The sequence below is a fragment of the Amborella trichopoda genome, chromosome 4 (genome assembly GCF_054954075.1).
Source record: "Amborella trichopoda isolate Santa Cruz 75 chromosome 4, AtrichopodaSantaCruz75HAP2 v2.0, whole genome shotgun sequence".
NCBI classification, from domain to species: domain Eukaryota; kingdom Viridiplantae; phylum Streptophyta; class Magnoliopsida; order Amborellales; family Amborellaceae; genus Amborella; species Amborella trichopoda.
The window spans coordinates 49,709,657-49,732,887 of NC_142339.1; the positions used below are offsets into that span (position 1 = coordinate 49,709,657).

The 23,231-nt window shown below is 35.8% G+C and overlaps 2 protein-coding genes across 6 annotated transcripts in view; one reads left to right on the top strand and one right to left on the bottom strand.

Moving 5' to 3' along the window:
• LOC18429022 (uncharacterized) lies at positions 1-2,131 on the bottom strand. The gene has a single exon (XM_006838317.4). The coding sequence runs from the start codon at positions 1,819-1,821 to the stop codon at positions 493-495; it is 1,329 nt and encodes a 442-aa protein (XP_006838380.1). The 5' UTR covers positions 1,822-2,131; the 3' UTR covers positions 1-492.
• Positions 2,132-9,589: 7,458 nt separating this feature from the next.
• The window catches only part of LOC18429023 (nucleolar protein), a 37,906-nt gene continuing 24,264 nt past the window's right edge, over positions 9,590-23,231 (top strand). For 4 of the 5 annotated variants that reach the window (XR_016054657.1, XR_016054658.1, XR_016054659.1 and 1 more), the window contains exons 1-7: positions 9,590-9,852; positions 10,105-10,272; positions 10,356-10,521; positions 13,297-13,413; positions 13,721-13,854; positions 14,118-14,277; positions 20,492-20,559. Coding sequence is in view for 2 of the 5 variants with exons in the window: in XM_088865469.1 (XP_088721595.1) it covers positions 9,721-9,852; positions 10,105-10,272; positions 10,356-10,521; positions 13,297-13,413; positions 13,721-13,854; positions 14,118-14,277; positions 20,492-20,559 (945 nt within the window). In the remaining 3 variants the exon portion in view is untranslated. Of the gene's footprint in view, positions 9,853-10,104; positions 10,273-10,355; positions 10,522-13,296; positions 13,414-13,720; positions 13,855-14,117; positions 14,278-20,491; positions 20,560-23,231 lie in introns of those variants that run through there. The other variant, XM_088865471.1, reaches the window with a different exon arrangement.

Here is a 23,231-nt window from a genome sequence, read left to right on the forward strand (position 1 = left end):
TTTTCATCCTGAAAAAGGGGTAAACCCAAATCCTTTGATATATAGAGAAGAACACAATCACTCTTATATACCTCTCCCACAGAAAATATAGAAAATAAATGATGCCCATGCGCCATTACAATTTCAAACAAATCGTAAAATCATAAACCCATACACAACAACAAAAAGGAGAATAAATAAAGAAATTAACTATGAACACAATAGTATACAGTCAGCTGGATAGCAACAGAGAGGGACCAAAATCTCCTTCAAATACCGAAGTTAACCATAATTGCAACAGACACGGCCACCTAACAATCCATACATAACTCTAAAAGTCACCATTTCTTACCCCATGTTCCGAGAACCACAAAGCCCCAAGAGAAAGCCTAACCACAGAGAGTCCCCACATCAACAGCCATCAACCCTCTAACTATTAATCAAACAGTCAATCTCCGCAGAAAAGAACGCTTCCCTTCACACTTTGAAACCATATAAAGAAGGATTCCCTTCTCACTTTGAAACCAAAAAGATCTCCGGTTTCTTGGGCTTAGTGGGCGTGCCTACATTGACACTAGCATTTGCCATAGCAGCCGACTGAGCAGCCATCCGAGCCCCCTTATCAAGCTGAATCAAACTCCTCGTTGCTAGGATAGCCTGAGGAACCAGATCATGTGATGCCCTCGCATACAAACTCCTTACAGCCACCGAAGCCGCATCCCTCACCTCTTGTGGGTTCAAAGGAGCCAATAAACAGTGTCCTAAGATTCGGAGCACCGGTTGCAACAGCTCCCAAGGAAGTGGGATCCTCCCCTCACTGGAAACCCTGGCTTCTTCCCGAATCCTAATTTCCTCACCTTCCTCTCTTGAAGGAGGAGCCCTAATTTCTGGGTATTGGCCATGGTCATTCTCTTCTAAAGAAACCCTAATTTTAGCCGAGGGGCCATCTTCCTCTTCTTGAACAACTGAGCGGGAAGACAAAGAAGATGAACTAGAACGTGGAGAAGAAGGGGAGGGCTCAGAGTTATTATGGTTCTGCAAATCTAGATTTTCCATTGCAATCTGTAATGACCCAACATTTAAATCGTCGAGCTGGTGGCAACATGGGCAGTTTTGTCCAGCCCAAGAGGCAGCAAAATTACACAGATCAAGCTTGGAACGCATCGGCATCACTGCAATCTTGCGGTAGAAGAGGTCGAGGGCGACACCCACAATTGAAGCGCGCTTTGTTGACTTCACTGCCGTCTGCGGCTCGAGCGGCGGTGACACCACCCCTTGCTCAGGCACCCTCGGAGACCCAGCCGGTGCCTGACGAGGAGCATGGTACAAACTGGGAAGCCCTAAATCAGGAATATTAACTTTAATGGGTTTTCCCTGACGAATTTTTACCTCTGATGAATACAATGCCAGCAAAACGGCTTCAAAGCCGGCCAGATTTGGACGAGGAGATGACGAAGAGCTCAGAGATGAAGAGCGAGAAAGATACAAGCCCGAGATTAGAGGCACAAAGCTTAATACGACGAGAATCAGGTCGAGGTCGGAGGTGAGGAAGGTATCGTAAAGCCAGTGACAAAGGGGGTCGGAGCCTGAGCCTGAGGATGAGAGAGAAAGAGCGGATGAGAGAGACGAGGAGAGAGAGGAGTCTTCGAGGAGGGCTTGGGCAGGGCGGTCGGAGTGAGAGAGGGAGGAAAGGGAGGGGTGATGGGGGCCGAGGATGGGGACGAGGGCAACGATGCGGGCACGGGCGCGAGCGATACCCTCCCACCAGGCTTGGCCCGTGGGCAGCGCGGCCGAGGTATCAGCGGCGCCGCCTGCTGCAGCGGCGGCCATTTGGATCTCCATTGCTGGGTGCGTGCTCACCTTGATTCGTTTCGTTCGGTTTTTTCAAGGGTTTGTAGGTGCTTTCCTCGTCGTTTGCCTCTCTCTCCTCTTGGGGGTGAGGGTGAGGGTGAGGGTACACCACTGATTTTTGCCTTTTCGCTAATTTTGCAAATCTCTCTCTTATATCCATACCTCTTTTGGCACTTTTATTTGGGCACTTTCCAAGCTTGGCGGCGTTTGATAACGAAGAAAACAGGGAAAAGTCTCACACTTTCTTGTAGTTTTAACCTGCTTGAGAAAAGTAGAATTGGGAAAGTCGGAACTTGTTTTTCCTATATCACTGTTCCCTTGAGGTAAGTGGCGTATTATAAGCAATTTTCGGAGAAAGTTACAAACCATAAACAAATATAATAATATTATATTTGTATTAATATATATATATATTATTATATATTAATGTGATATAATATGATAATATATTTTAGATAAATTATCAAATATATACTTTAATTTTTCGATTATTAGAAATAGACTTCAAACTTTTCAAAACTCCAATCCATACCAATTTTTTTCACTTTTTGTATTTTTTTAAACAAAATAGCATTCATGGTAGCCTTAGGACAATGAAGATATTACGGCAGACTCATTGCCATGATGATCATGGGTGGTTTAATATTTTGAGGTATCACAGCACTTAAACAACCGTGATGGTCGTCAAGAAGCACCTTGTCACTTAAAAAGCCGTGATGGTCGTTAAGATTTCTTATGCCCCGTGATGAAAGTATAACGTTTAAATTAAAATCGTGATAGTCCAATAAACCATCATGGTTCTTTAAGTGTCGTGATGCCTCAAAACTACATTTGACTTACAACCCATAATGACACTTACAATTTTCAATAGAGAGTGATGCTTTCATGATTCTAGGGCTACCGTGAAAGCTATTTTCATCTACTCACCTAAATAAAGGGTATGGATGAGGTTTTGAAAAGTTTGGGGTTTATTTACAATAATAAAAAAATTAAAGTATATTTTTTATAATTTCCTTGTATACTAATGGATTGTTATAATATAACATATTATAATAGTAATATTAATATTATATATAATAATATATATTATAGGAATATTCTTATATAATCTATTTTAAATAATTTAATGATGTAAGAATAATTTATATAACATCATATTATTATTATATATATATTATTATATATATTATTATTATATTTTACATATTAATATTAATTTATATTATATATATATAAACATATTATAATAATCTATTAATATTATATCAATAGTACGTGTATATATATATATATATATATATATATATATATATATATATATATATATATATATATATATATATATATATATTATAGTAATATTCTTATATAATCTATGAGAAATGATCCTATAGGACCATCCTCCACCAATGTGTGTAGGACCTTGTTTCGCCATTGCCACGTACTTGCTATATCCGTGGCGATTTGACTTGCAACTGACGGCACGGGGTTCGTTGCGGTTCCGTATGATTTTTTATCGTCATGAACCAAATATGTCTGTGAGGTACCGCCACGGACATGCTAGATTCGTGGTGGTCGAAAAGAGCAGGCTTCCCGATTTTTTTGGATGATGATGAGCCTATAGGCCAAAACACTATGTATTTTCGCTCATGGGCATTGCATAGTGTCTTCATATATATATATATATAGGGAAATGACCTTATGAGACCCTCCACACCCATGTGTATAGGACCCCAAAGGATCGCTATTAAATTTGACATAGATCTCTAGAAAAGTCAAAGTCTCACACCCATGTAATAACTTTTATAGAGATTTGTGTCAAATTTAATGGTGATCATTTGGGGTCCTACACAAATGATAGTGATGCAACAACCTTTAAAAACGATATTAATGCCATTTGTTTGATTCAAACTTTAAAATATACACTATTTCCATTCTAATGAACGATAAAAAAAAATAAAAATTTGAGAATGCAACCTATAAAGCATTTTTTTAGCCCAATTAACGTAGGTCATTCATTTTGGTGAGATGTTTAGATCTAGACCTTAAAATTATTTTTTTCTTTTACAAATTTTTTAGATAATTTTATTATCATTCGATTAATAATATTAAATAAAATAATTTTTGATTTCATAAAGGTCTAGATCTTAAAATTCATCAAATGGACGGTCTACATTCATTATTGGATGGGACTCATTTTGACCATATATATATATATATATATATTTTAGATTTGATTATTAAGATGTTGATTATTAAGATGAAGAGAATGTGCGTGTAAAATTTTGGGTCAAACAATTACCATAAACATGGTTTTTTAGAAGGATGGTTGCATTATACTATGATACAACTGTTGCATGAAATCACTACCCTATATAGATATATATAGGATTTTCTACAAAACGATCATTTATCTTTCTACATGGTTACTATATAGATACATATAGGATTATCTGCAAAGAGATCATTTATCTTTCTATATGGTCACAATCATTATTATCTTTTAAATTTCAAAATGGGTAGTTGCAAGAGTGTCGTTGAACATAAACAAAGTTCTAAAAAAAGATTTTGGAACTTCGTGACTCACCCCAAGCCATTCAGTTTGACATCAAGTGAATGAGAATGACAGTGGCCTCCATGTTCAAAGAAAAATGATCTCTTTGTAAACAATCCACTAGTTTTCCCAATGTTAAACAGGTAAAAACACTAGCACCACAGATTCTCAATCAGGTAAACATACTAGCCCCACAAATTCTAAAACAGGTTCCCAACTTTGAGGCTACCAATTTTCATCTGTTTCCTAGAATCTAAGAAAGTTAGCAGCAAGGAAAAATAGTGTTCTTTTAGTTTATAAAATAAATTATGAGTAGTTCATTATGTACTTTCATTACTTTGTAAATATTGGTGAAAATTAGTATCACATCAAGATATCAAACATTTATTAATTTGCTTTCTCATTAAAAATTATCATAACTTAACTAACTACATTATTATATACTAAAATTGAAATTATTAGTTTATATTTTATAACTATTTTATTATACATATAATAATAAAATCTAAAATATCTTATAATATAATCTAATTTAAAAAATCTTATTTACAACTATAAGAAAAAATAATACATTATATAATTCATAATTTAAATAAATTAATAAATAAAATACAAGATTTGGTTATCGATGTATAGTTATCAATTATAATATTATAATAAACATGATTTAAAAAGTGTTAAAAAATACTTCCATATCATATGACTAAAAACAAAAATAAAACTCTTTATAAATTTTAGTGTTATGACATTAAAAAATTAAAAAAAAGTTATTTATTCTAAAAAATGAAAAATAAAGATATCAAAATTCAAAAAATGCCTATAGACAAAGTGTCTTATCCAATAGCTTATAATATAAGAGACAATAGAGCGTCTTATTCATTTGCCCTAGAAGATCGTCTTATTCAACTTCAATAGACGAGACAAACGATGTTATCCGACATCAAAAAAATGTGGGAGTCTAAAGCATAAAAGGAATCCGAACCTGCCGACCGCGGCCGTCATGTGATGGAGAAGTAAGACCGCATGGCCATTTGACCTGTTGCTGACAATTGGATCACCCTAAGCAAAAGGGTAGGGTGAGCAAAATATTTGGTAAAGACTGCATGGTTTTAAGTAATTTTTTTTGAAGAGGCATCCAAATAGTATTTTAAACTTGTCAGTCAGCATTTTAAACCTATCCGAATGGCATTTTAAACTTGTCAGTCATTAATAGCATTTCAAACCTATCCAAATAGCATTTCAAACTTTTCGATCATTAATAGCATTTCAAACCTATCTGTTATTCTTAAGCTTAGCACCTTCACATGCATTCTAAAAATTTTGTGACTTCGGGATGAACTTACAATTTTTGTTTGTTGAAAACCATTCAACTATTGCAGTTAAGGTATTGTACTTCAAAATTTCAATCTCACATTGTGTCATTCAAAGGTTTTCCCTTTCTCTCTCTCTCTCTCTCTCTCCAAATATTCCAAATAATGCTCACCCATAAAGCTCTCCATAACACCATGTCAATTTTCGGCAAATTAGGTACATCTATTGAGAGAGGATCAACTATGGGCTTTGTGGGACCAGAATATTTAGATTCAACAACTTCTACACCAATCCTACAAGCTTAGAGTAAAAGCTACTTACAAAGGTAACTGAACCTTTAGCAACACCTACAAATTCCATATACTTACTAACCTATGATCAATCGTTATGTGAATCTCCTCATATAGCAGTCGATAGACATAATTAAAAAATCTTTAAAGCTGTGAGTTCCTACATCAATCGATCATCTTTATTGGGAGAGGATCAATTATGGGCTTTGTGGGTGCAGAATATTTAGATTCAACAACTTCTGCACCAATCCCACAAGCTTAGAGTAAAAGCTACCTATAAAGGTTACTGAACCTTTAGCAGTACCTACAAATTCCATATTCTTACTAAACTCTCATCAGCCGCTCTGTGAATCTCCTCATACAGTAGTCGATAGACATACTTAATTGAAAAATCTATGAAGCTGTGAGTTCCTACATCAATTGATCATCTTTATTGGGAACATAAAAACAAATTATGCAACAGATTCATAAGCAATTGGAACTCATAAAAGAAAGAGTCTGAGACCCAACTGTACTTGCAAATAATGTTCCAATAAGAGTTAGTAAAATCAGCCCCTCTTAGATCTTTCAATGAGGCCAAATGATTGTCGACTTTTGAGAATACCTCGATGAAAGAATATCGAAGAGCAAGGTCTCCCAACCACTTATCAAAATAGAATAAGGTTTTATCTCTTTTTCTAGCTACTTTATGACAATGACTAAGATATAATGATTTGCATGTATCAATTCATTTCCAAATACTCGAAAAACCAGCCTTACATCTTGGACTTTTAATGAGGCCAGTCAACACATCTAATCCATATTTATCTTTTAACACCTGTCCATATAAACAATCCTATTGATTTTGAAAACGCGACTACCATTTACTCGATAGGCTAATGTTCATCAATTTAAGTTTTTTAACTCATAGACCCCCATCTTTTTTGGAAGTACATACATTTTCCCAATTCACAAGTTTCATTTTTTTTTTTCATTCCCATATTGCCCTATAAAAAGTTCTCATAATGTTTTCCAAAGTCTTCACCACATGTTTTCGGCATTATGAAAATAGAAAAAATACAAGATATTATAAAAAACGGGTTCATGGGAAACGAGTGCATTTCTTAATTGTTAGGGCTATTGTCGGGCTACTGGCTACCCCATGGCTTTTAAGATGTTCGGGTGATGCCACAAGTTGTCAGTGCCCTTAGGTTGGGCTGGACCAAGTTTTCAGTGGGCGAACTTAGGGGCAGCAATGAGTTGAGTATCTGGGCTCTGACCAACTCTTAAAAATTAGGGCCTAGGCAACCAAGAGTTGCTTGAGGGTAGGGCTAGATAGGGATTTTTCTTTTATTCTACTTGACCCATCTTGGCCCTATCAGGGCCAGAGCCTGGTTGGCCCGGTCCTCTCCAGGGCTTGCCTGGGCTGGCCCTATGAAGACTAGGGCCAAGGGTGGCTCACCCCAAGATGGACCCGTTGCTAGCCCTAATTGTGAGAGCCGTTTTTCTAGTATCATCACATGTATTAAGTTTTTTTTTGTTGGCCCATATCTAAATGGACCCAACCCGACTGATATTTTTTATTTTGGGATGGGCTCGGGTCTCATCATCATGCATTTAAGCTAGGCCCAAAACTAAATCGAGCCAAGGCGTACGCTACTGCAGCCAAGACTGGCCAAATCTAAATACATTCTATTGATGAAAAAGTTAGTTCTATCTTTTTTTTTTGATAAACAAAAAGTTGAACTCAATGAGTGTTCTTTTAGGTTTTTTTAGGCTTGTGTTTTTAGAACTCAAAAAGCCTTAAAAGAACTCAAAATGGAGTTTTGTTTTTTTAGGTTTGTTCAAGAAACAAAATTTCAATCGAACAAGTTCCTTTGAGCACTTGTATCTGGCCCTTTTTTGGTATGTTCTTCATTGAGTTTGAAAATTGTAAAACCAAATTCAGATGAAAGGAATGCCCCCAGGGCCCAAAAATGGGGAAAAGTGGACACTGTAGCGGTGCACCCTTTGGATGATGAAATGCCTTGTAGACGTACTAAATTTTTAAAAACACTAACCATGGATAGTTTTTCTAAGAATAAAAATAAGCTAGATTTTTTAAATCTCAAAAAAGTCCATCCACGTTCAATTTCAAAAAATATATCAACAACTCAAACCAATGTTTTGAAAACTGGATCGGCAGATCAAACCACTCATCCACTAGTTTTGAGTTAGAACTGTTTGAAAGTTTAGAAAGTTAGGCCGACATATAATTTTCCCACTATTAAATAATTAATCTATTCTGCGTTTTGAAAAATTCCCTAATCTCTGAGGCGACAATTGAAGGGCACATTCGGTAACGGAAAGCTATGGATTCATTGGAACTAAGAAGTCATAGATTATTGGAAGCTGAAGCTGCTGATATGTACAAAATTTAGAATACTTGTTTGAGAACATATTTGGAAGTTGTTAATAGAGAGATCAGACTTCACGGTGATCTAAAACAAACTTCATAGAGATAAGGCTTCATGACTTCACATAAAGAGAAGTGAAAGGGAGTGCAACAAAGGCATGGCTAGAGAGAGTAATTAGAGAGAGTGCATATTACATAGACAAGGATTTAGAGAAACAAAGAGCATGGTTAAAGAGAGGACTCAGAGAGAGAGAGAGAGAAGGGCACAAATAGAGAGACGAAAATCACATCTAGAGAGAGAGAGAGTAGAGTTAGAGAGAGCATGGCATGATATGAGAGGACAAATGACACAATTTGATAGAGAAAGGAGCTTAGAGTGAGAAAGACCACATATAGAGAGAGATGGAGTTAGGACGAAAAAGGACATGATTATAGAGAGAAAATATATGGTTAGAGAGATAAAAAAGTTAGTTAGAGAAAAATGTCGTCAAGGAAAAAGTTAGCGAGAGAAACGACACGATTATAGAGATAGAAGACATGGTTAAAAAGAGAGAGAAGTTAAATAGAGAAACGGATAGATGGGTTAGAAAGAAAATGGGCATGATTAGAGAAATAAATGAGTTAGAGAGATAAGAGGCACGATTAGTGAGAATGATTTAGGGAGAGAGAGTATGATTAAAGAGAAAAATAAGAGGTCAGAGAGAGTTGGGGGAGAGTGGCATAGAGGGAGGAGTTATATAGAGAAAGAACACATTTGAATAGATAATTGAGTTAGAGAGAGAAATAACACAATTAGAGAGATAGGAGTTAGAGACATGAAAGGCATGATTAGAGAGATAATTTAGAGAGAGAAACAAAAAATCAAGGTTATTGGCCAACTTTCTAAAAAAACAAGATATGTGAACTTCTGTGGGGGATAAAAGCTGCGAATTTCAATTTTTTAAAATCCCCAAACTTCGTGGAGCTAAATTTCTAAAGCTGTTATCAATATAGAAGTGCTACAGAAAACTAGAACTTTCAACTTTAGGAGCTGAAACTTCCAACCTCCAGTTGTCAAATTTTCCCCAAGGGTGGCTCCAATTAAAACCCTAGCACATGACACTCAATCCCCTTTCCTCCTCCGCCGCTTTCAAAAACGCGCGGGCCTACCTCCTCTGACGCTTCTTGAGGCTTGAGATAGAGAGAAAGAGCCTTCTTCTTCCCCCTCTCACTGTGATTCATAGAGATTAGAGAGAAGACTTTCTCTTCGTTATCTCACAATTCGAGAGAGAGAGAGAGAGAGAGAGAGAGAGAGAGAGAGAGAGAGAGAGAGAGAGAGAGAGAGAGAGAGAGAGAGAGAGAGAGAGAGAGAGAGAGAGAGGATGACAGAGTTGGAGTTGAAAGTGAAACAACTCCTTGAAGAGGTTGCAGTCGACTACTCGACCACTGGCCCTCTCGAAGATGCAATAGCGGCAATTACGCAATCTCTCCGCTCTATCTCCTCCGAAGAGAAGGTAAACTGTATCCATTTATTCATGTTGTTTGTCCAATTTTTTATCTCTCTCTTGCCATGTCTCCTTTGCTGAGTGAGCACACACTCTCTCTCTTTCTTTGATATCTCTCTTTATGTCTCATTTGTTTAATGAGCACACAGTCTGTCTTCTCTGTTGAATGGTATCTCTCTCAGGCTCCTTTGTAGAATGGGCTCTTTCATCTGGCCTTTGTTGAATGAGCGCTCTCTCTCTACATATCTCTCCATTCTCTAGGTTGGCTTTGAAACAGCTCCAAAATTCATTGAAGACCTTGGAGTCCAGGCCAATAAAGTCAAGTTCACATTCCGGAAGCCAGAGTTTATCGTCATAGGAGGCAGCTATTCATTCAAAGCAGTCGCGAGGCCATATTTGAATGTTGATATCCTAATCCGCATGCCCAAGGTTGGTACCTTTTTCAAGTTGGTTCCTTTTTAATTGGTTTTGATATTTAATTGAGGATACTGTGGATCAAATTTTTTTTACAGACGTGCTTTCATGAGAAGGATTACTTGAACCATCGTTACCATGCCAAAAGATGCCTTTACCTCTGCATAATAAAGAAGCATCTTGAATTGTGTCCCACTGTTCGGAAGATCGAATGGTCAGCCTTTCGAAATGAGGCTCGGAAACCTATCTTGATTGTTCACCCAGGTTGATTTCTTATTGCTTCCCAATCTGCATTTTATGGATCCATAACGAATTTGCATTGGTTGTCATGAGAATCTTACAGTCGAAGGTGTTTTGGATTTGTTACAGTGTCTACGATTCTGTATAATTTCATCCACAATTTAAGTAACATTTACTAGTTTGCTTGAATATGTTTTGGATTTGTTACAGTGTCTACGATTCTGTATAATTTCATCCACAACTTAAGTAACATTTACTAGTTTGTATGTATTCAAGCATTATTGCTTGTAACCATCATGGCTTATTACAAAATACTTGGGATCTCCTAACTGTTTTGATTGATATATTCATGGGCATTTGGTGTATTAGGTATTAGTGGCTACAGTTGAGACGTGAGAGTGAGTTGTATTAAACTACACATCCCTTTTCTTCTTCTTCTTTTTTAGTATATTTGGGGTGATTTAGGGGCCGATTGGGTACCTGAAAATCTATCACAGGGAAACATTTTACAAGGAAATATGAGATTTACCATGCTTTGGTACACTTCAACCTTTACAATTTTTTTTCTGTTTAGAAATTGGGCTTGGGTTTAGGTGGTTAGCAATTGACTTTAGCAATGCTCCATCAGAAATTTGATTCTTACCACTGACCTACCCCCAACATTTTTTTTTCGCCACGGTCAACTTGAGATGATGGTGGCATTTGGGGTAAATTGTTTTCTGTCATTTCTTCAAGTCTCCTCTCAAATATGATTATTTGTGGCAAACATAATAAAAGTTGTTTGTCTATGGAGATACCAAGGCCAACTTGAAGTTTGTGCTTTCTTGGATTAAGTGTTCCAAAAAATGCTGGGCTGCACCTAGGCGGCCGGGGGCCTAGCCGCCCAACGGCTAGGCGACGGCCTAGAACCATAAGAAAAATAAGAAAATAAGAGCAGATAAGAAAAAGAGTAGATAGTAGATAGTTCATAATCCATGTTTCCAAACAATGATACAATTATACGCACAAAAGTAGATAGTAGAAACTAGAAAATAAGAAAAAGCAAATATACAGTCTAAGACTAAACACTAAGAGTCAAGTGCCTTCAATCATCGTCATCATCATTAGGAGTAGGGTAAGCCTCATGATATGCAATGGATTCGAGGCCATCATCATCAAAGTCACCTCCTTCTTCAACATAACGCTCGTCTTCCTCAGTTTCTTCTGAATCCGCCCCTTCCTTCTCTTCTTCTACCCCCCTCTTACTCTATGCAGATGAGGCCCGGGAGTCTTGGCTGCTCTACCAGGTGCGTCTTCTATTTTTTCTTGCTTTTTGATTCACTGAACTCAAATTTTGTTTTATCTCCTCCTTGGTATTCTCAAGAACATTTTTAAACGGGGCAACATCCCCCTTAATACTGACAAGGTGTTTCTTGAATCGATAAAGACCTTCATTAGTATCCTTTCCATAATAATTACATCTTATACAATTTTTGTCATTCGGATTTGGATAATGACCATACTATCACCACGTTTAAAAGAACTTGAGGAAGATATTTCCATATAACAAGTTTCATTTTCTTCCTTTTTTGGTTTTCCTAAATTCAAATATTGTCTAATCGGCTCCCTAATAGCTTCAAGAACCTTTTTATAGGAAGCGACATTCTCTTTTCTCTTTAATACCGGCTAGGTGTTTCTTGAACCGGTTAATACCCCCATTAGTATCTTTTTTGCAAAAACTACACCTTGTACAATTTTTATCGTTTGGTTTTGGGATATATCCATACTTTCAATCTGGATCACCTCTTCTAGCAGAACTAGAAATAGACCTATTCAAATGATAAAGATTTTGTTCATATTTGTATTTTACTGAACTTATATATAGCTTAATCTTTCTCTCTGATAGCTTCAGGAATATTTTTATAAGGGGTAACATTCCTTCTAATACCGGCGAGATGTTTCTTAAACCGGTTTATGCCTTTCTTTTGTATTTTTTTCACAATAATTGTTGTTTATGCATTTTTTATCCAAAGGATTCTGGTTATAGCCATATTTTCAACCCAAATCACTACTTTGATTAGATCCTGCAAAAGACATCAAAATAATACAAGCAATCTAAAAAATAATCTTTTGCACTTACTTTGATTTCCGATCTCCAAACTTCCACCTCTGAGATTTTTTTTATTGGCAAAATCTTCTAAACACCCTTTGATAGATTTTAAAAAACTAAATCTAATATCAATAGGTGATGTTTGGATCGATTTCTCGTAATTTTGAGAAACCCTTCGATCTTATGAAAATTACAAAAATCTAGTTTTTTGAGGTTTTCTCTCTCTCCAATGGGCTCTAATGGGGGTTAGGTTTCAAATTAACCTAAAACCCACTTTTAAACCTTTTTTAAAATTTTTTTTTTTCCAAAAAGAAAACCAAAAATTCCCTCAACAAGCTTGGACTCGTCCATGCCTTCTTGATAGCCTAGGCGCTGGGCGGTCCGCCTTTTGGAACAATGCTTGGATTGTTAATCACCAAACCAGGGAGAAGAGTTTAAGGGCATTTAACTCCACCTCAAGTAGCACTATCCTGAGGTTGGTTGCACGTTATGTTCAGATTGTCAAATTTAGTTTCATTGTTGACGGTGGAATTGTACAACGTTTTGTATATTTACATGTTGATGCTGTGGTACTCTATTCTTTCTTATTAAAATTTTCAAGTTATTGCATAGGTATGTATATTTAGTTATCATTTTAGATGCTGGAAATATGTCTTTTCTTAACCTTTTATATTAGTGGATGCAAAATTATGACTATTTTTATGTTTTAGATGTGGAGTGTGGTGTGGTATCCGAGTTTGGCATAAGAATCATCCCCACTGCTCCCTCCTTGTTTGATACTTCACACCTATCCTTCAATCGGAACAATGTTCGTGCATTTACCACAGGTGATTTGTTTTTATTTTTATTTTTATTTTTTCTGGTTTTGAATGTTAACCATGGACCTAGTGAAAATGGAGCTCTAGACGTCACATTGCAGCAAACTCCCACCCTGAGCACTTCTGTCTAGAGCACATTCTCTTGTGGATTCTTTATATCTTGATGGTTTTTACGCAATCTCTTTCACAAGTACCTTGATCTATCTTGTTGTGCATTCTTTGTTGACATCAACTAGGATATTTGTGCGATGTTTCTGTCCACTGCATTTATTTTTAATGATCTTTATTTTATGTCTTTTGGTTGAACTGTTGGTAGATGGCCTTCCTCAAGCTACTCCAAATTATAATTGCAGCATCTTGGAAGATATGTTCTTGGAAGAGGATATGTCATTTATCAAGCAGATATTCATGGAATGGAAAGATTTAAGGGAAGGATTACTTCTGTTAAAAGTGAGTTTTTGCATGTCAACACATTGTTCTTTGCTTTTGTGTTTCTCTTGTATCAGACCTGCCCTCCCCCCTCCTCTTCTTTTTTTGTTTCGTCTAAGCTTGAATGATTGGTATCACTTTGGCTGTTAAATGCTTCTAATGGCTTCTTTTAAAGTCTTTTTGACTTTCTTAAGTTCAATAGTCAAATGGGTCTTTAATCCTTGTAATTGGGGTGTGGCATACATCATCATTATTTAGAGATGGTAACCTATTATTGGTTGCAGGTTTGGGCAAGGAATAGAAGTTCTATATATATCCATGATTGCTTGAATGGATTTATTATCTCTGCTATACTGTCATATCTTACAACGGAGTCTGGAGGGAAGCGCATCAATCATTCAATGACACCAATCCAGATTTTTCGTGTAACTTTGGATTTCATTGGTAGATTATCATCTCATTTCGATTGTTTATAACTTATGCTCTGCTTAGTTATTGTTTTGCATTGCTACTTATCAGTCTCTTATTTTTTATGTCTTATTACGTTTTTGGTATTAATTATCCCATATTTGGAATTTTGGATTCTACGAAACTCCTCAAAATAATGCGTTGCATATATGACAGTCTCTTGGATAGAGTAGAAATGGTATCATAGTTTGTAGTCATTATTACTTCTAGTTTCCTGCATCATTGGGAGCATTTCTCCTTCTTGTCCATACTGGTTAGGTGCAAGTTTGTCGTCTCCCTCGTCTATTGCTCTTGATCTTTTTATTTTTTATGAATATGTTGCCACCGATCATTGCAACTGGCTGCACAAGACTATGGATTTGATATAAAATGCTTGACTCCCTATAGATGAATCATCTTGTCTTTAGTAGGTATATAATGTGGCATCCACCCACATATTTGCTTTTTGCACCTCATTAATTCAGCTTGTGGAACTTCCATATGCTTAGGAAGGCTCTTTATTGATTTAGGCATGTAGGAAGCAAAAAGTCGCCCTATTTTAAATGTGCTGCATGAAGAATAAAGTTTGTAAATACAGGGCAAGTAGAATGTACAATCTATTGAGTCTTCAGACTTGTCTTATGCAACAAATGTCAAGACTCTCACTAGTGACAAATTTGATACTGTTTGCCCATGATCCTTTAGATAACTGGTGTTATATAGATAAGTTGGAGTGTTGGACTTTGTTTTTTACTATTTTTGGGGTGGGGGGTGTAGTTCAATGGTAGGAATCGAACTTGAAATTAAGGCCCAGTTTGGATGTCAAAGAAAAAAATATTCACATTGAAAAAAAATGCAATTTTTTTCCTCCTCAATTGAGAAACATTATCGTTTTATTTTAGTATGTTGGTAGACTGTTTGGATGTCTATTAAAATGTGAGAAGAAATTTTTATTTGCCAGATATGTCTGTTTGGATGCGTTGCAATATATTCTAAATTCGAATTTTTTCTTTATTTTTCTCATTACATAAAAAAGTTTAGGCCAACCTTAAATATCATGCATTTTGTATGCCTTTGACTTTGGACATGGAAACACATGCCTTTAAGCATTAAAAACAGTGAAATAATATGCTTGAGATTGCATGGTTTCAACATGTAAGACTTTGGAAGTACATGTTTTAATTGTGATCAACCTTCCAAATATATTTTTCACATAACTTCAAATACATATCAAATTTGGAAACCAATTTCAAAAACTGAAAAAAAGTTGGGAGAAGCCCTTGAAAGAAAAATATTCGGCTCTTGGAGGAGATTGAAGAGGTATATTAATTCAAGCATTATTTTTATTCTTTTATTGTGCTATAAAAACCTTCCAAATATATTTTCACATAACTTCAAATACATATCAAATTTGGAAACCAATTTCAAAAACTGAAAAAAAGTTGGGAGAAGCCCTTGAAAGAAAAATATTCGGCTCTTGGAGGAGATTGAAGAGGTATATTAATTCAAGCATTATTTTTATTAGTCTACTATTGCGGTTATGGTGGTTACGTTGTGTAATTTTTATTGTTTAAAAATAATTATTTTTTGGATTTTATACTGCATTTTTTGTGATAGTAACAAATGCTTCGAGCTTAAATAGTTTAAACTATCATGGCAAGTCTATGGACGAAAGTACTAATAGACAATTTGAAAAATATCTCTTTTAGGGGAGATATAAGGGTTGTTCAATTTGATTTTTGAGGTATGTTGTTATTTAGAAATAAATTTTGTAAATACCAACAGACAAAAATGAATTTTGTAAAGTTCAATTCTGAAATTTGGAAAAGTATAAAAATCAATCGTCTATAATTTTCTTCTAAAAAATATTATTTTGATTTTTTAAAATTTTTATTTTTATATGTTGTATATTCTTGATCTCCATAGAGCATTCGAAAATGGCAAAAAAATAACTCGAAATATGAAAATTTAAAGAAATTGATAAGAAATCCCAAACCCAATTTACACAATCTCCTCCAATAGCCTAATATTTTTTTTCAAGGGCTTCTACCAACTTTTTTTCCGTTTTTGAAATTGGTTTTCAAATTTGATATTTATTCGAAGTTATTTGAAAATATATTTGGAAGGTTTTTATAGCACAATAAAAGAAAAGGTTGATCACAATTAAAACATGTAATTTCGAAGTCTTACATGTTGAAACCATGCGATCTCAAGCATATTATTTCACTGCTCTTTAATGCTTAAAGGCATGTGATTCCATGTCTAGAGTCAAAGGCATACAAAATGCATGCTATTTACGATAGGTCAAAACTTTTTTATGTAATGAGAAAAATAAAGAAAAAATATGAATTTAGAATTTATTGCAACGCATCCAAACAGACATATCTGACAAATAAAATTTTTTTCTCAAATTTTAATAGACATCCAAACAGTCTACCAACATAATAAAATAAAACGATTAAGTTGACATCCAAATTGGGCCTAAGCTATTGAGTTTCTAGAAAGTAACATCCCGATTAAGTTGGATTAGAAATCTAAGTCGCAATGTTGCATAGTTTCCTATGATATTTTAATAAATGGAGCTTTCTATAAATGCGCATATAGGCTTATGACCAATTCATAATCAAGTTAAGACTTAAAGACATAAAAATTGGGTTTCGATTTTGGTGAGAGGCACCTTTAGAGGAGAGATTCCTGAACTACTTATTGTTTGGACAAGGGAAAGGATCCCATGCCCATGGTAGGATTAGAACTCAAAAGATAATGTTGTGGCACATGCCATCCAAGATTTCCCCACAACTGAATTCATTAATCATTCCCCTTCCGTAAACTGTAGGCAAATCTCTCCAAACTCTAGGTAAACAGCTCAAAAGCTACTGTAGGTATATACATATCCTCATTGCCTTCAACATAAGTTTAGACCCTAGATCTACCCAAATTCCACCCAAGATTCTCTCTCATCATCTTTCTATCTTGCTGGACCTGCTAAATTTCACCAAGCTCTAACCCTTTTAGAAACCTTAAAACCTGTTCTAAACTTGGCCCTAACCGAACCAAACCCTTCCCATAATACCAACCCTAATTTGTACTTCATTTAGACCTTGTATAGTCTGTTCGATCAAGAAACCTTTGTGAGGCCTAAAATTCTGTTATCCTAATCTTTGTAGGAACCTAAAAACCTAACTCCCAAATCTTACTTGAGCAGAAATCCTAGCCATGCCCAAATCATTTATCTCTATACCCTCCTTGCGTGTTACTCGTGTAGGAGCCAAGCCCTTTTGTCTTACATCAGTTTTGATGTCAAAGCAAGTTTTTCATTTGCAGTTTCCTTTGAGTTTGGCCATGTCAACATGGATGGGTACCTATGACTCTCATCTCACTTGGAACCAAATTGATGAGCTTTTATTGCACCTACTGAATCGAATGAACACCATGCTAGAAATTGTCTATGTATTTGTTGAAGAAAGAGCTAATCAGCCTTCACATAGTCGTAGTAGACAAGAAAGGAAGCGCGATAATGAGTTTCTAAAAGGGAACTGCTATGATACTCCTCCTAAAGAAGTTCTTGGTCAAGAAGGAGCTTTAAAGCCATTGACCACTTTCAACAAGCTCTTGATCAAGTTTGTGAAGATACGAGTAGAGATTCATCTATGGGTGTATTTTCAGAGCACGAGTTTGAATCACATATTATTGATGTAATAGGTGTTCCATCTATGATGATGTACCTGACGGCAAAATTGTGATAGAAGTCGTTTTTGATATAATAGACTTAATTAATACTTTGGCCCATAAATAAGTTGAGGTCATGATTCCCTTTCGTGAAGATAAAGTTGAACAAGAGAATGAGAAATAAGATTTAAGAGCCAAGTAAATTGCATGTGAATGTCTCAATCCTCCATGAACGTATGTGATGATCTTTTTCTTGAGGAGTTCTCAAATGTATTGATATTGCTTAATAAATGAAGTATCATCCAAACTTTAGGAGCACTAGAAATAGAGAATGGATTTAAATTGGTCTCCATTAAAGCTCACTTCAAAACTCTAGGACTCATTTCTCCAACAGGGAGAGAATGATGTAGACCGCTTTTCAAAAGCATAACTTTTGACTTGGATGTCTATTTGGAAGCTATAGACTCACTTTCAAAGCAACGAGAGGAGTTTACTAAACCTTTAAGAAGGCCTCATCTTGCAACACGACTGAACGCGTTGTCGTAAACGTAGGGGGCTGCCCTCTTTTCTTTGGAGCACCAATCCTTATTGACTACTACATTGATTTTTGGGCTATCACTGGTTGAATTGGCTAAGCCGCCCCAGCTATATACGCTTAGTTAGCTCATCAGACGAGAATCTAGTATTGATGGATGGGAATGCCACTCAGAACGAAGGAAGGGAAACCATCCATCTCTTGGTTTTTTTTTTTTTTTTCAGTAATCAAAGCTTTCTTTTGAGATCTACCATTCATATCTCTATGGATTTTTTATAATTCAAACATTTTTGGCCTTAAATCATGGTTGAACCAACTGGATAAATTAGCGACGGATTTTATTTTCCCAGTGTGATAGATTTCTTTCTTTTCGTTATTGAGTCATTGTAATTGGGTTTAGTTTTAGTTTACTCAAGAATTTGAGATTCTAGGATGTATGTTTTCAATGCTAGTTGAATTTGAAGCCTTTGCGTGGTTTCTTGGAGGCTTCAGGAGTTTGTCTTTTATGCTTTGAAGAAGTTTCGGAACAGTACAAATATAACTTAGAATTCTCTATACAGACCCTTGTAGGCATATGCTAATTCATAATCAAGTTGAGAAATAAAATTCGTATTTCATTTGTGGCGAGACGCCGCCTTCAGAGGAGAAATTCCTTAGCTCTTATTATTGAAAAGGTGTCTACAACTTGAACTGTGGTTTGGGAGAGTTTTTCCAAAGGTTAGAGCGCCTCTTCTTCTTTTGGAGGAGATATTTCCCAGAACTCAGCTTGTGGAGTTTATTTTTTCCCCATGTAAGCTTGGGCCCCTTTTTGATTGCCTTCTTGTGTGTCACATTCAATCTCTTACAATTCTTTCCAAACCCAAGGAAAACTAGCTCAAGAGCTACTTTTACAATATAGTGAGCCTCTATAGCCTTAAAACATAAGCTTAAACCCTTTTGTCCTAGTTCTATCGTAGACTTCATCTCATTATTCTTCTATTTTACTGGACCTGCTAAACTCTAGCAAGCTTTAACTTCTTTGGAAATCTTAAAAACCTGTCCTAAACTTTGCCCTGACCTAACGAAACCCTTTCCTAGAACCCTATCTCTTGTTCTACACTATTTCGACCTCACATTATCCTGTTCTACCACAATCGGGAAACCTCTATGAGCCCCAAAAACTGCTATCCTAATCTCTGTAGGAACCTAAAGGGCTAAGATTCTTTAGACCTTCCAAATCTGACTTACTAAGACTTCCTAGTCTTACCCATATCCTTCGTTTATACTCCCACCTCACAGGAGAGTGTACCAAATGGTTTCTAGCAGGGAAATATATCATCCAATACTTCTTAGGTGACATCTATTGCGTGGTATATAGTAGGGCTTCATACCTAGATGGAGTTGTCGAGTGTGGATTGTAGGTGTCCAGTAGTCCACCTTGGGATGTGTCTAAGAGTGCATTGTGGTGTTGTCTCATGGAAATAGCAGACACCTTTATCCCACTACGGAAGTTGAATGTGCTGCTTCTTGCAATGCCTTTGAATGGAATTGCTGCTTATGAAATTTGGTTTGATAATTATTTGTCAAAATTGTTTTAGAGTTGTGAATTTGATTTTCACACAAGATGATCATTGCACAATTGATGTGTTTTTGTTCTAAGGTTGAGATGCATGTGGATGCTTCTGTCTGACAATGAGAGTTACGATTCTAAATTCTTTTGATAGTAAGACATTTTTGTTTCAAATTGTTTTTGAGTTAGCATTTGCTAGTGACGCATTCGATAGAAGCTTTTAATCTTTTTTCTGCAAGAGTTCAAGCTTTGTTCCATCCTGCACCTAGTTGACATTTCTATCATTCTTCTCTTCTGTACAATTTTCTTCTTACATTCAATGTTTGCTTGCATGGAAGGTCATTTGGATGAGTTCAATTTTGCTTCATGTACTGTTTATTTTCACCGCTTCCTTTCTATAGTGGTATCAACTTATCCTTATGATCAAGAACTAATGAACTGTATCCTGAAATTTGCAGCTAGTTCTAAAGTATGGGACAAGGGCCTTCACCTTCACCCTTCGTCATGGAAGAATATGTCAGAAGAGGTTTGTTGCTGTGTTATTTAAGCTATAAGTGTTTGTACATTAAATTGGGCCATGTACCAGGGCATGTGTGGTTTTCATGATTTTCATACTCCATGCAAGAAACTTGGCTTCACTTGGGACCCAGCCCCTGTCCGAGCCGAGCAGCTCAGGCTAGTCCGAGTGAATTTTCCTGAGTCTTGCACAAAGCCCAAACAGGACTCAAAATTACAAATAAACTCATACAATTCCTAAAAAGAGTTCAAAATGAGTAAAAAGCAAAATAAGTCATAAATATCATTAAGATTCTATAAAAAGTAGAAAAAGTATATAGAAGATGATCATGATAAAAATTGATTTATAACTTGAAACACTTCAGAAAAAAAAAAAGAAGGGAAAAATAGAAAATCAAAGCATTTAATAAGAAAATTCACAAATCGTTATAAAAAACACAAAAATTATGTACAAACATGTTTTAAAATAATTTCTTAGTGATTTATTGAGAATGTTTTTATTTCTTAAGTGAATTTAAAAAACTTGAGGCACCAGGGTCGCCGATCATGTGCCGGACTGATTGATGCCGAAAGATTGTGGCCATATGGAAGAGGAAGTGAATAAGATCCTTTTTTCTGGCCTTGTCTTAGAAAAACACCCTGGCAGGGTGCCGAGGCCTAGTTACTGGGCTAAGTCCTGAAGCACTGCATTCAAGTCTTGTTGGTTTAGAAGTTATGGGCTTTCACTTTCTCGAGCTCGATATCATTTTTTCACCATCATAATAAATCACAATTACACTGTGTGCTTATCCCCAAAAAAAAGAAGAAAAAAGCACCACATTGAAACTACATAGATGATTAAAGATAGACACTTACTTTTTTACCTTTGGGCTTGTGGTACAACTGTTTTCTTTTTACTTATTGTAAATTCTGTCACATTCATTGCAATGTGGTATGGACTGGATTGAACTGGCAATATGCATGATTGTTGATAAAGGGGTTTGAAATCTTGGTTTAAATATTAGATCATAATTAGATCATAATGGGGAACAACAGTAACAAAGTGTTCAAATTCCTACTCACCTGACCAAACAGAGAGCTTATTATTCAATATAGGTCTTTCAATCATTAGCTAGAAGCTACTTTTCTATAGGCACGAGAGCCAAGTTATTCCCTAGTCTATTTTGGGGTTTCAAGAATGGCATTTATGTATTCTTGTTTACTGTAGATTATGGTTCGTTAACTACCTACTGTGTGCTGTTCTGTAGGGAATTGACCTAAGGAACTAGTAAACTTGTGTCTGTAGAGTTTGTCCCAGAATATTTATCATTTGTCCTGGACAGTTCTAGCATGTCTTTCTAAATTTCTGAATAAGTCAGAAGTTTGGCTCTAGGTTCAGATAACATATGTTCTGGATTGAAGTGGTTCAATGTATTTGAGCTTTCAGATGGAATCAGTGTTTGTGCGACTCTTCAGGAATTTTAGTTTAAAGATATCTAACTTGAGGTTATCCTCTGGATACTCTTGATTGAACTTCTTTTCCTTCCCTATGAGGAATAACTGAATTTTTATTCTTTGATGCTAATCTCATCAGTTTTCTCTAGTGTATTTTTTGAACTGGCTTGCTTTTTTGCTCAACTGGATACTGTACTGGCTCTGTGTTCTACTAATGTTTATATTAAGGTGTACTTCAATTTGAGCTGAAAACTTGATCAAAGTTATAGACTTACAGGTACTGTAAATGCTACTTTCTGGTGCAGTAGCGGTCAAAGAGACAATGTTAGACTGGCGAGAGGGAAAACCATGTATGAGGTTTCTAAAAACTAAATCTAATTATCTTTTATTATCACGAGTAACTAGTGACATTCATGTTAACCTAACTTTTACAAACTAATTGGACAATATTGAACCTAAGAAATTGGATAATTGGTTTCCAAATAGGTTTTACAAAGCAATGTAGTAAGCTTAAGGTGGTCTAGCTTTATGAATGGACTTGCTATGCTTATAAGTCATAACTGTGATTCGTCATGGGGTGTACATCATGTCGCGATTATCATCATCATCTAAGTCTTATCCCAACTATTTAGGTTTGACTTCACGGATTGTTCTGCCATTCTGCTCATAGGTTCAGGATTTATGACAAGATTTGGCAAAGTTTTACGCCGAGTGTACATGATGTGTGAAATGGAAATATTTTGTTATGAGGAGACAACTGAGGATTAGCATGAGTAAATTGTGAACTCCATATCATTGAGATGGTCTTAGAATTATGGGTACCAAGAAATCCAATGCAGCATTGTGTGGTTGGAGATCACCAAAAGATTAACCCACATGAAAAACATAAATCTCTTTTAGTGGGACCGTCCTTTTCATTGAGGCAATCTTGACCAATATCCAAATTATTTTCGTCTTTGCTTCAAATACTGATAGGAGTATTGAGTAGTCAATTATGAAGATTGCAAGTAGAATTCATTTGGTATGATGGAACTCCAATGAAGAGATTTCACCTGGTTCAATAGAGGAGGTTTGCTAAATCTATAAAATATGTGGGCTTTGGATACTTGGGGTATTGATATAATGAGCAAAACTGTTTTATTGAAGTGGATTTGGAGGTCAACTTCAGCAAGGATTGAGTATAGAGAGGAATGATGTGGAAAAACCTAAATAAGGGTACATAAATTTGGTATGGTAAATGTAAGCAAT

What these genes read in the sequence shown, in the direction of transcription:
- LOC18429022 (XM_006838317.4), bottom strand. Translation starts at nt 1,821, where the DNA reads ATGGAGATCCAAATGGCCGCCGCTGCAGCAGGCGGCGCCGCTGATACC.